The sequence below is a fragment of the Diceros bicornis genome, chromosome 4 (genome assembly GCF_020826845.1).
Source record: "Diceros bicornis minor isolate mBicDic1 chromosome 4, mDicBic1.mat.cur, whole genome shotgun sequence".
In the NCBI taxonomy this organism is placed as follows: Eukaryota; Metazoa; Chordata; class Mammalia; order Perissodactyla; family Rhinocerotidae; genus Diceros; species Diceros bicornis.
The window spans coordinates 38,027,638-38,043,142 of NC_080743.1; the positions used below are offsets into that span (position 1 = coordinate 38,027,638).

General features: G+C 36.4%; 1 protein-coding gene across 3 annotated transcripts in view; it reads left to right on the forward strand.

Moving 5' to 3' along the window:
- LOC131404220 (pancreatic alpha-amylase) overlaps positions 1–2,817 on the forward strand; it is a 45,241-nt gene extending 42,424 nt beyond the window's left edge. For all 3 annotated transcript variants that reach the window (XM_058538655.1, XM_058538654.1, XM_058538653.1), the window contains exons 9-11: positions 919–1,037; positions 1,149–1,274; positions 2,598–2,817. In XM_058538655.1, coding sequence (XP_058394638.1) covers positions 919–1,037; positions 1,149–1,274; positions 2,598–2,787 — 435 coding nt within the window. In that variant the 3' untranslated portion in view covers positions 2,788–2,817. The remainder of the gene's footprint in view (positions 1–918; positions 1,038–1,148; positions 1,275–2,597) is intronic.
- Positions 2,818–15,505: the final 12,688 nt, after the last annotated feature.

Genomic DNA, 15,505 nt, shown 5'->3' on the forward strand with positions numbered 1-15,505 from the left:
TTCAATTTGAGAATTCCACTACTTTATACAGCAACTCCTTCTATTGTTAGGCAGCTTTAATATTTAGAAAATGTACCTTAATATGAAGCCGACATCTTCTAATTTCCACCAGTTGGTCTTATGTCTGATGTCATGAGTCATGGACTATGTCCATTTCCCTTTTCCCCATAACCTTTCCAATTTCCCAAGAATTCTGCATGCTAAAAACTCTTAGTTTTGTCCACTGTTCATCACAGAACATGATTTTAAGACAGACACTTGTAACTTTCCTAGACATAATCTGTTTTTTTCCTGTGATTATCTTTAAAAGTACCAATCAGAAAGACACAATATTAAAAATTTGGTCAATTTAGTAAAGAATATTGTGATGTGTTTATTAGTACATTTCTCCAAAAGAAAGAATGAAGGGAACTAATATTTATTTAGAAATTATCATATTCATTCATTTTCACAAATATTATTTAATTTTTATAGCAATTGAGCAATATCTCCATTTTACAGAAGAGGAAAATGAGGCACAGATTAGTTATATATATTGTCTAAGTTTTTTTAGCGAGTAATAGTAGAGCCCATGTTTTAATTTTGCTGTTTCTGACACTAAAGCCCTTGCCATTTCAATGACATTCTCCTGCCTACAGTGATATTAAGAAGCCATTGTAATTCCTTGGAAAGGAATTGAGAGGGTAAACATATCCTACCCTTGTTTGAAATATAGCACTAGAGAATGAGAATTTGGGGAGAAGATGCTGAGGACTTGGTAAAGGGCTGTGAACATACTGAAGGAGTTGGATTCTAAATAAAGACACTGCAGAAATGTAAATAGCAGGACAGATTGGGTTTGGTGTACAGGAGAAGGAAGAAGCAAACGCATCTAATGTTACAAAACTGAGCTTTTTTTATTCTTTTATGCTAATTAAGGATGTTAATAATTGGATGGGGCCACCAAATGATAATGGAGTGATTAAAGAAGTTACTATTAATCCAGACACTACTTGTGGCAATGGCTGGGTCTGTGAACACCGGTGGCGTCAAATAAGGTGGGCATACTTATTTAGAGATATTCTCTTGTAATAAACTTCCTTAACATTTCATTGTAAACTGTGGGAGTATTCATCAGCATTTTGTATGATATGGTATTTTGTTTTTAGGAACATGGTTGAGTTCCGTAATGTAGTTGATGGCCAATCTTTTACAAACTGGTGGGATAATGGTAGCAACCAAGTAGCTTTTGGAAGAGGAAACAAAGGATTCATTGTCTTTAACAATGATGACTTGTAAGTAGATATAATAGTAGGAATAATATTTTATACTAACATGTTCTTGGTTTATTCTTTTCCTGCTCATCTACTTTTTTCATATCTGAAAAATTCTTTACTCAGTACATTAAGAAAACATAGAGATCAGAAAAATGATGATGGCTCTTATTCTTTTGATCTCCTCTTTACAAGGACTTTCTGTTCCAAGTGGAGTTATTTTTTTGTGCACCCTTGCATATCACGTGCATACGGATATGACGCCCATGTAAACACTCGCGTGCACACCTCACACAAAGTGCACAGCGTAGTTAATATAAAGGTTGTGAAATCACTAGAAGAACATGTCTTACACACCTATTGTTTTTTTTAATAATGGAAAAATACTGCCTCAGTTCTGAAATATCTTTTTTCTAGCTCTTTTTCTCAACTACTCATGTATCTGGTTCTTTGGTCTTCTTTCTGCACTTCCCTGTCTCTCTGTGACAAACAGAAGTTTTTAAAGCATATGGATAAAGAATATGTGTTTTATGGTCAATGATTCACCTCAGGAGATTTTTGAGTGTTGGTTCTGAGACTTCTCAACTGGCTTTTCATTTGTAATACTTATATCCTCTGCCTCTAAGATACAGATTCCCTGAGATGTAGAACTATAGCTTAGAAGACCTCTTTGTAAGCAGTTGAAATGTCTCAGTCCAAGGCCAGCTGCACTCATGCCTAGTTCATTCTAGCCTAAATTATATTTTACTGACAAAAAATGAATCAAATATATCTTTCTTGCCAAAAGCATCCATGGCTAGTCCTTTAATTTCTTTCTTTTGTGGCTGGGAGAACCAAAATAAATTTATGAGACAGCTTTATATTTAAAACCATATACTTCTCCACAGAAATGGTGGACTATTTTTATCTCCAGCCCGAATGCATTTTAGCCTCTTGGAAGAAAGAGATTTTCCAAGAAATAATCAAATTTCCATTCATGATAGTAATCAGTATTTTCTTACATTTTGATGAGGACACATTTAAAACACTTGTGTTTACCACAGGAAATGCTTTTGGCTAAGGGTGGCAGTTCACTCAGATCTTCACTGATATTCCTCAACCTTGATTTTTGGTAAAATTCACAAAAGACTAGGGAATTGCTAAGTCTTCTGTGGGATTACTTCTGGTCCTGAGAAAACTATTCACACCCACTGGGGAGGTCTTTGTGTTTGAATTTTCTTTTCCCTGAGATCTTGACTGCTTAGAGTTCTACAGCACAAAGTTAAGCTGTTTGTTTTAGAGATAGTCTGTATTCTTGCTTTTAGTTGTGTTGAATTCAAGTTAATCTTAAATGTTATTTTGCAGGACATTATCTTCAACTTTGCAAACTGGTCTTCCTGCTGGCACATATTGTGATGTTATTTCTGGAGATAAAATTGATGGCGATTGTACAGGAATTAAAATCTATGTTTCCGATGACAGCAAGGCTTACTTTTCTATTAGTAACACTGCCGAAGATCCATTTATTGCAATTCATGCTGAATCAAAATTGTAAAACTTGAAATAAATACATATACCCAGCAGAATAACCAAGTGTACTTCGTTTCTTGTATGTTCAATAATTCTTATAATTCATTAATTTTTGTAAAATCTATAATAAGTAATCAACTTGAAAAACTCAGAGAAGCATAAATCACATATAATTATGCAATTATAAGATAATTACAATCAACATTTTGTTATATTTTCGTGACTCACTTTAACCTATTTGTCGGAGGAATTTCTAAGACCTCAGAGAGGCATCTTGACAAAAATGTTTGTTGCCATTAGCAGCATTTTCCCAGGTATGTATCTCTAATGTATTTCTTCCATTGAGTTTTTCTAACAATTAGTTAGAGTTAGCTGATTTAATGATGATTCTAATACAAACTGATAACATTTGGGTGGTTTTCACAATGTGAATACCCTTTTACTGTTAATAAATTGAAAATTAAAAAGAAACCCTTAAATTATGCAATCTGTATTTCTTAATTATATGGAGCTCACAGGAATCTTCTACTTTCTCTATATCCTTTTCTCTTTTGCTTTATTTTCCTAATGGCCTTAACTTGATGATGTTGTATGGCTTTTTGTTCCATCTCGTAATCCCCAATATGATGAAGTGTTATTTAGGGCTTTTATGACACCATATGCTCTTATTTTTCTTCCTCATCCTTTACCTATTCATTTTTATTCACTTTGACTTTAAGTGTAGAATATTAGGCTCTCATCTACATCTTCTTATAACTCTCAGGTGTTTTTCTTATGCTTGAATAAGAAAATAGAAGCCATAACTTGGAACCTCTCTCTTCTTTTCACCTACAAATGTATCTACACTTGCCTCTATCATTTTCTTCTTTCCTCCTGTCATATTGAAGAAAGTGCACCTCATTCTACCAAAGGCCGTTCCCTCCATTTGTGTTATAAATGCCTTTCCATCTTCATCTTTTTGGGGAGTTTATTTCTAGCATTATCCTTTCCCTTCTGATTTAACAATCTTTCCCTATCTGCTAGATTAGTCTCCTTAGATTACATGTATTAAAGTCTTCCAATCAAAAAATCCATGACCCCCATATTTTCTTCTAGGTACAGCTCATTCTGTGCTCCCCATTTTAGTCAAACTTTTGTGTTTTCATCATACAGTCTCCACATCCACAACACTAGTCACTTTTCATCTCTTTACTGTTCAGTTTCCCCTATCATCACTTTGTTGAATCTGCTCTTGCCAACATCAGCAAAGACATTTTTGCTACTAACCTGATGTACTTCTCTATTCTCATTTTACTCTACTTCACAACAGTATCAGTATGGTGAGCCACTCTCTCCTCCTCTCTTCCTTTGGCTTCTGTGATTCTACTCTCTCCTGGTTTTCTTTCTCTCTCACTGATTGCTCTTTTTCAGATTCTTTTACCTACTCATCTTCTGTTTGACCTAAGGTCTCATTTGTATTTAATCCTCTTCTGTGTCTATCCTCCCTCCTCTAAGTGATTGTAATCGTTTCCATGGATTTAAAACGCATACTTTTGCATGGAGACCTATATCCCTGATGCACTTCTTTTCTTGGACTTCAACCCCACATTTCCGATAGATGCTTGACATCTGCACTTCAGTGTTTCACAGACATCTTACACTAACATATCCAGAATGGGACCTTCAATTTCATTCTTCAATAAACCTTTTGGTATTCACTGCTGTCCTGTCTCACTGCTTCACTTAGAAACTTAGGATAATTCCTTGATTTTTCTTCCTCTCAATGACTTTCTCTATCCCCTCACATAAACCCCCTCACATGACTTATTAATTGTATCTTCAAAATATCTCTTGATTCTTTGCACTTCTTTTGTATCCTCTGCCACTTCTTCATCCAGGTCACCATTATCTCTTGCCTGCATTTCAAAACAATGATCTCCTGTTTGTACTCTTTTATTCCCTCAATATATTTTAATAAAAACCACAATATAATATTCATAAAATTTAATTCAAATTACAAACCTTCTTGCCTAAAACCCTTAAACTTTTATTGCATTTAGAATAAAATCCTATGATGGCCTATGAAACCATGCATTATCTGGTACGAACCTAGTTCTCCAACCTCTGCTCTGCTGTTTCGCTTGGCAATTCCATACCCTCAGCCATGCGGGCTTTTCAACATTTTCTTGAAGACGCCATGTTATTTTTCATTTTGGGGACTCTTTTGATAGTTTGCCCCCACTGTTTTTGGAATGCTTTTAACCCAGTTTTTAGTATGGCTGGCTTCTGTTTTTTATAAGTTGTTCTCTCACTCAGTGACTGGCATCACCATTTATTGAGTCCTGGAAGCCAGAAAGCTGGACCTCAGCTTTGAAGCTCCCTTCTCTTATATCTTTCAGATCCAATCAAACACCACATTCTTATTTTGCCTTCTAAATACTTCTTGACTATGTTCTTTTCTCTCTTCACTGCTACTATCTAGTCATCTTTTTCTTAAATGACAAATATCTCTTGTATTTTACCTCCATTATTATGAAAAAAAGGCCACAGACTCACTATTTAAAGCCAGATTTTATTATTTATAACAAATGCATTCCAGATTGGAAGCAGGGAGGTTAATCACAAGCCAGGGGCTGGAAATACCTCATACCAGTTTTGTAACATCAGAATTACATGGTTTCTTTTGTATAGGATTGTACTCAGAGAACCACTTTAAGAATTTCCTGGTGGTTAGCAGGAGAGTAAGATGTCCATGATATTTAGGTCATGATGAAGGTACATCCATACCCCCAGCAGGGGAGGGGAAGATGAATCTTATGGCCATGAGCTAGCAAACCTGAAAAAGTGTATTAGAGAGGGGTTCGATAATGGGGTAACAGGGAATATGTTTGTATAAAGGTTAAAGAACTTGTCCAAGAGAATAAAACATCAAGGTTGTCTTAGTTGAAATTTTAACCTTAGGATATCTGACTAACAAAACTTTGTGCTTTGTTGATTATGAAGGGGCTACTGCAGCATCAGCGTCCACTGCCTCCAATCATTCCATTCACTACCATGCAGCCAGAGTGATCTCTTTAAATCAGAAAACCACCACCATCACCACCACCACTTTTCCAAAATCCTTTCAGTGGATTACCATTTAGCTTAGGATAAGAGGCCAAAATTCTTAACAGGACTATGAAGCTTGTCTACAGCTGAAGACTTACCTCAGAGAACTCTCCTCTTTAACTTCTTTTCTCTAGCCATACTAACTTTTTAGTTTCTCAAACTCACCAAGCTCCTTTTATCTTCTCAAGTTCAGCCCAAGGAACGTTCTGCTTCTTCTACTTAGAATGTTTTTTTTTCACGTGTTCTTCTAATTAACTCTTATTCATCATTCAAATTTAGTTCAAAGGCCACTTCTACATGGACATTTACCCAGGATTAGGTCAAGTCCTCCTGTTATTGTCATGATTTTCTGTACTTTCCTTCTTATCACACATCATAGTACTATGGGACAATATCTGTTTTGCTCCTTATTGAATCCTTAGTCTCAGGACAGTGTCTGGCACATATCATGTAAGAGCTGAATAATTATTTGTGAAATAAATTAAGATAATGAAAGAGAATAAAAGTATTGACATTTTTGACAAAGAGAAATATATTAGTCAATATGTGCCCTTGGAGTAGAGATATTTCTCTCATTCTCTCTCTAATTATTCTCAAATTTAATTAATTCATTGTTAACCCTGATTTTTCAGGTCATTAATGTCATAAGATCTCAAATGAAGCAGAAAATGTATTTGACAAAATTCAACATCTTTTCATGATAAAAATATTCAACAAATTAGGTGTAGAAGGAATGTGCCTCAGCATAATAAAGGCCATATATGATAAGCCCACAACTAACATCATACTCAATTGTGAAAAGCTGAAAGCTTTACCTCTTAGATCAGGAACAAGTCAAGGATGCCCACTCTCATTACTTGTATTTAACATACTACTGGAAGTCCTAGCTAGAGTAATTAGACAAGAAAAAGAAATAGAAGACATCCAAATCAGAAAGGAAGAAGTACAATTGTCTCTGTTTGCAGATGACATGATCCATTTATGGAAACTCCTAAAGTCTTCACCATAAAGCTGTTAGAAGTAATAAATTCAGTAAAGTTTCAAGATACAAAATCAACATGAATAAATCTGTTGTGTCTTTATGTACTAATATCAAACCATTGAAAAGGGAAGTTAAGAAAACAATCCCATTTACAATAGCATAAAAAGCAATAAAATGCTTAAGAATAGATTTAACCAAGGAAGTGAATATCTGTACACTGAAAAATATCAGACATTGAGAAAAGAAATTGAAGAAGATACAAATAAATGGACAGATATCCTATGTTCCTGGATTGGGAGAATTAATGTTGTTAAAATGTCCATGCTACCCAAAATGATCATTATGATTAAAAATGGTTTTGTTCAACAAATGTTGGAGAGGATGTGGAGAAACAGGAACCCTCATACACAGCTGATGGGAATGCAAACTGGTGCAGCCTCTATGGAAAATGGTATGGAGATTCCTCAAAGAATTAAAAATAGAGATCCCCTATGATCCAGCTATCCCACTACTGGGAATCTATCCAACAAACCTGAAATCAACAATCCAAAGAGGCTTATGCACCCCTATGTTCATTGCAGCATTATTTACTAAAGCCAAGAAGTGGAAGCAACCTAAGTGTCCCTAGACTGATCATTGGATCGAGAAGATGTGGTGTATATATACAATGGACTACTACTCAGCCATAAAAAAAGACAAAATCGTCCCATTTGCAACAACATGGATGGACCTGGAGGGTATTATGTTAAGTGAAATAAGCCAGAAAGAGAAAGACAAACACTGTATGATCTCACTCATATGTGGAATATAAACCAACACATAAACAGAGAAAACTGTATTGTGGTTACCAGGGGCAATGGGGTAGGGGGTGGGCACAAGGGGTGAAGGTAGACATATATATTTGGTGATGAACAAACAAAAATGTACAACCCAAAATTTCCCAATGGTGTAAACTATTAAAACATCAATAAAAAAAATGGTTTTGTTGTATAGAGAACTGTGGCTCAGAGCCACTCAACATAATCTGTTTTTACATAGAAAGAGGTGTGTTGAAAGAGTTTAGGTACAAAAAGCATCATTTTCACTGTAATAAAAGGTGATAATTATTATTTCTCTATAATTGTAAATCTGCCAAATTCAACTCACTATTTTTTCTTTGATACTTTTAAAGATGTTTTTTGAGTCATGAAAGGATTATATTTTCATAATTAATTCAATCAGTGGACATTTTTGAAATACCTCTCTGAAGCTCAATTTTCTGATCGGTAAAATAAAAATAATATCTACTTATTTTGATGTACTAAATGAAAAATTGTATATAATATACTAACCACTATTTCTGGCTAAATGTATACTTCTTCATCTCCTCAGTAAATATGAGCCTCTTATTCTTAATGCTGAGGGTGGGCAACCTAATATTCTCCTAAAATTTACCTCAAAGAAGAAAAAAAAATCACAAAGGATTGGAATTGGAGCAGAAAGTAATATTTTACTCTAATTTGAAATCTTGCCAGGTTCAGCCTGTGTGCCATTATCTGAAAGTTAGTTAACAGAAAATCCCTGTCTTGAGTTGAGTGTTTCTAATTCAGTTGTAGGTCACAGGATCTGTAGAAATGCCTCTATCAGAAACTCCAGCCTCTGCTTTGTATATTATGATGTATGTTATGTGCTAAAGGTCCACAGTAAAGATTAAGTAAGTCTGTATGTTACAATGAAAATGCACATCAATCAATCCAGCATAAGTTCACAGCACTCTTTTAGGTGATTTGAAACATGATACTCATGTTTAAGTACAGAGTATAGTTGGGAAAGCAAAATATAATATATGGTTCATTAATAAAAATAAAATAGTTAAAGTTATGTATAATAAAGTGTAGATCGTAGGTTGTTTGATTTCGAAGGAGGAAGATAATGCATGTGTGGAAATGTTCTGAGAAAGCTTTGTGGAAAAGGAAAGTCTTGATATGAATAAGGAGGATTTGTAAGGAAGAAAAGAAGGAAAGGTATTCCAAGAAGAAGAAAAGGTGTGACAAAGGCACATAGAAATAAAAGACACTGTGTGGCAGTGAATAGATCATCAGCTGATTATTGAGGCTGGAGAGGAGGATTTATAGGTTAATAGTGAAAATTGGTTGGAACAGTAGAATGAGACTAACCACAGAAGGATACATTTTCTATCAAGAATTTCCTATTAAGTTTGATATATTGATACCAGCAGTGGCATTTCTGAATATAAAGGATATCCCTATCTATGCAAGGTAATCATATGTTACTACTGGGAAATTCTAGGAACTACTATTCCTTATATTGATATTAATACAGAATTAGTTTATTAAGTTTTAGTGTACATAACCTTTATGGTCTGCTTCCCTCCTTTACCAGCCTTCAGCTGTGCAGTTTAAATGAAACCAAATTCCAATGCAGTCCACTAGCCCATAGGTCTGCCAATCTTTGAATCATTTCAGATTTGCATGAATCTGTGTTTGTCAGTCCTCACTCCAGGCTTCTATTGTTGTGTGTTGAAATAATTCATTTTGAATGACAACCTGCTTCCTGCTTACTATTTTTATATCATTGGGGATAGAAATAATAGAATTATCCCTTGACTCAACGATCAGTCAAGTGACATCTCAAGCATACTATAAAACTAAACAAAACCCCTCCATCTGCCAGGAACCGATGGTTTTAGTAATACTGCTGGCTTTGTAGAAGAAGGTTCAGATAGAAAATGTTTTCCTATACCAAATGAGTATTAATATATTTTTGAAATTAAAATATGGAATTATATCCAGCAAAATTCCCCTTCAATGAGGATAAACTTTCTAAATTTTCACTTGAGAGGAAAAACGTTATTTGTTATAAAGTATTTCAGCCTTTTATTCTAAAGTACCAAAACCAAGGAAAACATTTGTATTCATTTAACAAAAACAGCAAAAAAGAAGAAAAAAAATAAAAAGGACTAATATTTCAGTAGAAATTTTTCTGAGAGAGACTGTTTTCAGCAAAGTACAGTTTCATTTTAAGGAGGTTTAATTTTAGAGGTACTATATGGAAACACCTTTAGTGTGCAGGTTTAGAGGTTTCCCAATATACGTAGTACATTTTTTCAGGTCATGGAGTCAAACTAACTGAAAAAGCAACCAAAAGAATAAGGAAGATAGACACCAAAACATCACCTTTATTAAAAAGCTGATATAGGAGTATACAGTTTGTATCAATGGGCAAGTGGTATTTTCATTAGTGAACTTAAGAATTAGATAGACATTCCCACTCAACAGCCTGAACTGAGGCAGGGTTCCCCTGGACATGGCAGAGCCTCTCTGAAAGAAAAAAGCAGAATATCCTTATCAACATATAAATCTCTGCCAAAAGAAACAGAACAAGGAGCTGGGATATGTGTGTGCAATATGTCCTTCCAAACTCGTGAAAAAGATATTACTCACTTCCTTTAGTGAGTGAAGTGGCAGAGAGAAGCCAGAGTGTTCTGTACATGTAGCTTATTCCTTAGGAAAAGAGATAATGAGTAGGGAAAAATCATCTCCTTCATGCTTTTTGGTGTTTTAAAGGGGTAATAAGTATTTTGTGTTAAAATCATCAATTTTAAAAGAGAAAAGAAGGGGCCAGCCCCTTGGTGTAGTCGTTAAGTTCAGCGCACTCTGCTTTGGCAGCCCGAGTTCGCGGGTTCAGAGATCTGGTGCGGCCCTATACCACTCAGCAGCCATGCTATGGCAGCAACTCACACACAAAGTGGAGAAAGATTGGCACAGATGTTAGCTCAGGGCTAATCTTCCTCAGCAACAAAAAAAAAAAAAGAGAGAGAGAGAAAAGAATATGAAAAAATAAAGTACCTCTGAATTATGGTTTCTTTCTATATTTTTTTGCTATTCTTTGTTAACGACATTTTAATAGAAATTCAGAGCTCTCTGTAATAGTTAATTTGCTTTGGAATCCAATCATGCCCCACAGCTGTCTTTGGTCTTCTCCCCCTTTTTGCAACCCTCCCACCCTTATGCAATATTTGGTCATTGAGAACCCACAAAAAGAGCATCCTGCAATTTTACAATTTTACTCTTCCAAATTCTTCCATTAAAACATTTTTCTTGGGGGGCCGGCCCAGTGGCGCAAGCGGTTAAGTGCGTGCGCTCCGCTGCGGCGGCCCGGGGTTCGCTGGTTTGGATCCCGGGCGCGCACCGAAGCACTGCTTGGCAAGCCATGCTGTGGCAGCGTCCCATATAAAGTGGAGGAAGATGGGCACAGATGTTAGCCCAGGGCCGTCTTCCTCAGCAAAAAAAGAGGAGGATTGGCGGATGTTAGCACAGGACTGATCTCCTCACAAAAAAAAAAAACAAAACATTTTTCTTGGGCCAGCCCCGTGGCTTAGCAGTTAAGTGCAAGTGCTCCGCTGCTGGCGGCCCGGGTTCGGATCCCGGGCGCGCACGACGCACGGCTTCTCTGGCCATGCTGGGGCAGCGTCCCACATACAGCAACTAGAAGAATATGCAGCTATGACATACAACTATCTACTGGGGCTTTGGGGGAAAAAATTAAATAAATAAAATTAAAAAAAAAATTTTTCTTTTGGTTGACTAATCTCAAAGAGGAACATGTTTGTCATTCAAAGGAGATTCTAACTTCATTATAGTAAATGTAAAAGAGGGCTTACTGGGGAATGTTACAAACACGTGTAATGCTACAGAACTCTCATTATTTCTCAGAGAGTTATGCTTTGGCTAGCACATAGCGACTGAATGACCACAAAAAGTGCTCCCATGATGTGAATCCCATGATGTGATATAAATATGGGGAGGGAACAGTAAATAAGTGGCTTTGTTAGAAAAGATAGCTTCTAGAGTCCAGCCTCTGGTTATTACCTGTTCTCCCAGTGAGCTCACTCAGACCTGCAGAGTCAACTTCTTGCTAAGCTACCAAAAGAAAAGAGGAAAGGGGTCTTCAGAAAAAATCGAATTTATTCCTCCTCGCTGCCTCAAAGATTTAGTAGATGTTAATGGCTTAATACAGTTTCTATTCACTGACTTAAATTTTAATAATTATTTTTAAAAAATCTCCTGGAGTTAATGTCTGAACCCAGAGGTGTGACTGCAGTGGTAGTAATTATTGACATCATAATGGGGAAGATATGTAAGTAGGCTCTGGGTAGTTTTCCAATCATTAAATGTCACTCACTGCCTACTCTGTCATTTTATACTTAAGGTTAAAGAATGCTCTGAATATCAAATCTGTCATAATCATTTCTACCTACACCTCAGCTGAAAAGTTGCATGAAAGTATTTTTATTTTCTACTTAGTAGTAGCGTATACATTCCACAGGTGTAAACCCTTATGAGTGCAAATACTAGAATGTTCCATTTCTTCTCTCAAGAGTACCCTTCTCAAGGAACTAAAATCTTTTAAACTGACATCTGTTAAAGTGAGACATATTCTGGTAAAGGCATGGTTAAAAGGGTGATAGGAGGGGCCGGCCCGGTGGTGTAGTGGTTAGGTTTGCGCGTTCTGCTTTGGCGGCCAGGGGTTCGCTGGTTCAGATCCTGGGCGTGGGCCTACCTACTGCACGTCAAGCCATGCTGAGGCAGTGTCCCATATAGAAGAGCTACAACTCTACAACTATGATACACAACTATGTACTGGGGCTCTGGGGAGAAAAAAGAGGAAGATTGGCAACAGATGTTAGCTCAGGGCCCAATCTTCCTCAAAAAAAAAAGGGTGATAGGAAAAACGTATTTTTTATAATGTAGTTATTTAGGCTGTGGGGAAAAGGGGGTATTTCCTCTATGATGTATCATTTAGCATAATTAGTTATTTCTTTTAGCTCTTTATGTTTAGATTTGATTAGGATATACATAAACAAATTATTTTTAGGAGTAAGGAGAAAATCTGTAATTTTCTAGGTAAGATGACTTTGTAGTCAAATAGGTTACAAACTTGTTTTTTAACTTAGCAGAAGAATCCCCTCCTCCCATCCCTTTAAAAATCGAAGACTTGTGTGGAATCTCAGTGTATGAAAATCTAGCCATGAGGCTGCTCTGTTTGAAGCTGCGGCAGGATGGGGTGGGCATGGCGGAGTGCCTGTCCTCGCCCGCTGTCTCCCTGTCCAGGACAGCTTGAAAGCGTCGATCGGGAATGATACTTTGCTTTTAGACTTACGTACAGAAACAAATCTTTAAAATGCTATATTTTTGATATTTTTTATTTCAATATCTTATATAGGAAATGTTTTTGAGTTGTTTAAGAGTTAAATTGTTCTGGGGCCGGCCCGGTGGCATAGCGGTTTAGTTCACACTATCCACTTCGGTGGCCTGGCGTTCGCCAGTTCAGATCCTGGGCATGGACCTACTCACGGCTCATCAAGCTTCCCTACTCACCGCTTATCAGGCCATGCTGAGGCAGTGTCCCATATAGAAGAGCTACAACTCTACAACTATGATACACAGCTATGTACTGGGGCTTTGGGGAGAAAAAAATAGTTAAATTATTTTAAAGAATATTATTAAATAATCCGTGATTTGTCAAAATTTTCTTACTATTTTGAACAGCACCATTTTTACATGATATATCAGCTTGAAAATAAGTGGAATGTAATGCACAAGTCGTGTAAAAAGTTTAATACTTAGTTTTCTGCTGCAATAATGCTGCATAATCAACAACCTCAAAATCTCAGTAACTTAAAACAACACGTTTATTTTTCTTGTTCCGGAGTCTGCAGGTTATTTGGGGCAGCTCTGCTTCATGCTGCAGTTTGCCTGGGCTTGACTCCAGGCTGTGGGTTGAAGTCATGTCTGATCTATTTTCTTCAATTACTGGCTCCTCAAGCCATGTTCTTTTCATGGTGCAAAGCAGAAATACAAGGGACCAAGGCTAATTTTTAAAGAACGTTTAAAGCCTTTGCTTGCCTCGCTGTGCAAACATTTCACTGGACAAAGCAAGACACATAGGCAAGCCCAATATTAATTGAGTGGAATAATGTAGTCTGTACTCCAATAAGAGGAATTGCAAAGTGATATGGCAAAAGACATGGATGTATATTTCTTTAACGTTGACCAACTAAAGAATTTTGAATAATAATCCAAACCAAAAACATCAAAGGCAAATAAAAGAATCATTCAGCTTTTATCATGGATACTTCAAAACAAATATAGTACACTGAATCAGCAATGTATTAGACAAAACACTTACATGCATGTACATAATTTCCACTACCATAATTCTAAGATTGCATACTTTCCTTTTGTATTTTATTACAGTTAGCAATAACTTTAAGTGATACTATCTTGCAGGTCCTCATGAACCAGAAGTTTTCAACATGAGTCATGTGATGAATATTTATTGTTTACATTTGTCAAGCATTCTTTCCTCCTTTATTGGTAACAGTACATCACTTTCCCATTAAGAAACTACTCAGAGATCACGTTTCACCCATGCTGTGAAAGTACAGTTGACCTTATTTCTCACCTCCAGGGGTAGGCATGTGATCTATGCTGGAACAATAAGGACATTCCATTTTCTTGTGCCATGCTTGGTTCAGAGATAGGCTTGTAAACCAAGCCACACCAATTAAGAGTCAGCCTTGGGTCTTTGGCTTGAACTGCTGGGAAAGAGGTGTTGGAACTATTGGGAAAGAGATGTTTACTTCTTTCTCTGAGTTTGCCAGTCTGATAGGAAGTAATCTTGATTCTGTGTTTGAACAGCTTTGCCACAGCGTGGGAAATGTTTACCTGAGAATGAAGCCAAGATATTGGAAAGCAGGGCCAAGAGATGGAGAGAGAAAATGTCTTAGGGTTTCTTTTGAGCTCCTAATTCCAGTCTGAAGCCATCTGCATCCTTTACTTCCTAATTATAATATTAACAAATTTTCGTTGTGCTGGAACCAGTTTGATTGTGTTTGTCACTTGAAACCCAAAGCATTCCTACTAATACTTATTGCGTCTTTTTGTTCTGCAGTCTTTCTCCAAGATTCTCTTTCTCTGAACTCATTTGTTATATCAGCTTGCTGGCGCATACATATCCCCTCATATTTTAAAGGTCATCTATTTCCCTGTGATCTTAATTTTTCACCATATCCTGGACTCATAGTTAATTCATTTGTTATTTTTCCTGAAAGGGCAGACTTGCTAAATAAAATGGGTTCTTTAACCAATATCTTTATTTCCTAAGTTGGCATTCATATTAACTCCCAAATCTCAGTAAAAATGTGTCCCAAGTTTTACATGTTTCATTATATGTCTCAAACTCTAAACACCTATTACTTTGGCACTGATAGTTTGCCTTCAAAGTCTTCCAAATTCTCTATCCAGAAGCATGATGCCATATCTCATGCATGAACGTATTCTTCTGAACCATGTGGCACCTGCCATTTTCCTCTTTTATATTACAGCTTTCTCGATGCCTGTTAAGCTACCATGTGAAACTACCTTTTAACTAATATAGACCACCAGCCCCTTCCTTGCTGATACTAATTCTCCTTGTAAAAAGGCCATGCTGTATTGAAGCCACACTTCCATGCCAAGCCACTAATAGAGCTCATGTACTTACTGACAAGCAGGAGCTCTTGATGTGCCAAAGTCTTGTTTAGTTTGGGAAGAATCTTTTTCCTCCAACAATGATGTGTTGCATAAGTCTCAAATCAGTGTCGCCTTTTATTTCAAATGTATCACAAAGA